This window comes from Rana temporaria, chromosome 11 (assembly GCF_905171775.1).
Source record: "Rana temporaria chromosome 11, aRanTem1.1, whole genome shotgun sequence".
In the NCBI taxonomy this organism is placed as follows: Eukaryota; Metazoa; Chordata; class Amphibia; order Anura; family Ranidae; genus Rana; species Rana temporaria.
Window position 1 is genome coordinate 79,917,317 of NC_053499.1, and position 3,128 is coordinate 79,920,444.

General features: G+C 39.2%; 1 protein-coding gene across 1 annotated transcript; it reads right to left on the minus strand.

The window, feature by feature from the left end:
• Positions 1-1,391: 1,391 nt before the first annotated feature.
• On the minus strand, positions 1,392-2,838 carry LOC120917448 (piggyBac transposable element-derived protein 4-like). The gene has a single exon (XM_040328740.1). The coding sequence runs from the start codon at positions 2,749-2,751 to the stop codon at positions 1,864-1,866; it is 888 nt and encodes a 295-aa protein (XP_040184674.1). The 5' UTR covers positions 2,752-2,838; the 3' UTR covers positions 1,392-1,863.
• Positions 2,839-3,128: the final 290 nt, after the last annotated feature.

Genomic DNA, 3,128 nt, shown 5'->3' on the forward strand with positions numbered 1-3,128 from the left:
GCCTCAGAGGGGGGAGGCGTATCAGGGCCAAAGAGAAGAAAACAGTGAACATCAGTGGGGTGTTTAATTTGAGTTCCGCCCAATTAACCACAGGGGAACAGTCGGTGCTAAGCCATGGCCTCAAATTTGCGTGCACAAAAAACGATCGTGTTTTGGGGGCAGTAATTCCGGATCAACCAGTTGTCATCTTTAGAGGAGCACCGCCTTTGCGTTTAAAAGTTGCCCCGAATGTAATTGACCCGCCAAACACAATAGGGTTTTTCCAAGATATGAAAGGTTTCTATCCTTGCAGAAAGTGCAATATTTGCAAAATCAATTCTTTCCGCGGACGTAAGCTTTTGTCTTTCCAGTCCACTCAGACTAAAAGGACATATAATATAGACTCATTCATCACTTGCACCAGTGATCATGTAGTCTATCTTGTACAATGCCCCTGTTCTAAACAGTATATAGGACGTACAAAACGGGCATTACATGTCAGATTGGAAGAACATATTGGCAATGTAGGGCGAGGGTTTTCTAAACACAATCTGTCTAAGCATTATGCTAAATACCATAATAAACAGATTGCAGGAACTTTATTTCTTCCTATTGAAAAACTTAATGCTCCCTGGAGGGGTACAAACAAAGTACGTTCTATATCCAAATCTGAAACTCAATGGATTTTTAATATGAAAAGCTTTGTCCCTTTCGGGTTGAACGTAGAGTGGGACATAAATTGTTTCCTCAGCAATGCATAGCTTCTCCATTTTTTATAATATTTTTATAATATTTCTTTAATTTTTAATATTTTATATAATTTTAACATGTGATATATATAAATGTTTTAATTAATTTTATTTAATTAAAGATATTATTATAGGTTTCATATTGTTATACTAAGATATTCAGGCTTTTAAATGTATTATTTGAGTAATTGTATTAATCGACCATCATTTGTCTATTTAACTCATACAATTATATATATTGTACATCATGTCCCATTCGTTTCCTGATGCTGTGTCTCCGTGTGTGGTAAGACTCTTCTCCTATTTCTCCACAAGATGGCAGTCATTTGCATCATGATTCGATTCTCCATCCGTTCTTTTTTAGTGTGTATATAGCCATTTCCGCTTGCCCTTAGTGTTCGCCCACAATCAAAATGGCGGCCGGACACTATATAATGCTCTAGCGATGGCCGGCGCGCTATTGATCCATCCCCGACGACGTCTTACGACGAAACGTACGTAGGAGTGGCCTAAAGCGTACCCTGTCATCGCTCATACGGAGAGAGCTATACACACTGAGCACAGCCACCAGGATTCGATTGTCAGTACGCGCTGCATGCGCTGGGATCCATGACAAGCCTTTTTATATCGACTGAATTGTAAGTGCAAATTTTTTCTTTAATAAAAAATCCTTACATACAGTACTTCACTATGGAGCTATTTCTCGTTCTTTCTCTTTGAATACATGAGCGCATCCTTATTTTATCTGGAGTTTTGGAGCAGTAGATGATCCGATCTGTGTAACCTGCTGTTATATAGTCCACTTGAGAGGACTTTAAAAGATCTCTGGGCTCTATCTGACCGCACCAACGGTCAGTGAATCTGGTAAGCAGATTGGAATACCAACACACGGGTGTTTTCTCTTGGTGGAAGATTAAGAATTTCGTTTGTTTTTATCATTGGACTTTTTTTCACTGATTTATATTTGCTATTTTATCACCTATATTCAATCATTGATTGGTGGAGGATCAGCATATTTACCTTTTCACTTCTGGACATTCTTATGAATTTTTTCACCACTCAATCAATTTGTGTTGTTCATCAAGTCACAGATTATTTTTCATAATTTATCTGGTTTATTCACAACTTAATTCATTCACATCAGCGCTGTACCTTCTTTTTGGTTCCATGCATAGCTTGTTTTTGCATCACAGGCTGCCCAGATTTTTATGCCGTATTTGCCTGGCTTATTGGGCATATACTGCCGGAAGGGGCAATTTCCACGGAAAGGGATCAAACGTTCATCTACTGTTACCTGAGGCCCAGGGTTAAACATTAGTAGAAGGAGCTGAACCCATTTCTCCCAGACATTCCTAATGGGAGCAAGCTTGTCAGATTTTGCTCTAGTATCTCTGTTGTCAAAGCTGAAAACTCTTGATATCATTCGAAAGGTGTGAAGTGACATTGTTGCTGGGAAGATATATCTGCCTCTTGATTTGTCCCAGAGACTATCAGTGGCCTCATTATAGGATCTGTACACTCCAGCAAGAAGAAGAACACCAATATAAGCATCTAGGCATTCCTCATTTATGTCATTCCACATGTTGCCATGGACTTTTTTTCCTTCAAGGTTTGTCATTACAATGATCACTTTTTTTAGTGACAATGGCATGAACAGTTCAAAACATGTTTTGATGTCACTTACTCTCGTCACAGCAAACCTTGTGATCCCAGGGGTCATTTTGATTACATCTGCAGCAGCTGCCCTGCGATGTAAGTCAGGAGGTTCCGAACTCCAACAGATCTTACCACTTTTGGATTTGAATGTTTCAGCAGGAACAGCAGCAGGTTCAGCACTGGTGGCCTCCTCATCAGACTCATCAGATGTGTCTGTGTATTCTGGTTGATACTCTACTTCATCTTCTGCCTCAGAAACCTGCTCATCCATATCGCTATGCTGCTCTGTGTCCTCTGCCTCATTTTCATTCAAGATATAATCCAGTATTTGGCTTCCTGTAAATCTTCTCACTCTTGCATGCTGCATATTGGAGATGATTACTCTGCAAGTCAGCAACTCTGAAATGTATTGGTCCTATGTTTCTTTACTTTATTTAGAGAAGCAGACAAGCAGGCAAAGAGCTAGGCCCCTCCCTAACTACAGCTCACAGAGTTGAGAGGTGACTGGCTGTCAGTGTTACTAAGCAGAGAGAGTGTTTATGATTTCAGTTTTGGCACTTATAGTGTCTTATAATCCTATATTATATGAGAAGAAGGAATGGAGTTGCGCTAAAAAAAAAGTGACTAATCAAAATATAGTGAGAACTATAAAGTCCCAAGGAGAAAAGAAAAATCTTCTTTAAACAAAAATCTGTGGAAGTTCTGTGTATAATTGAATTTTCATTAAGAATCACAACGAGTGGA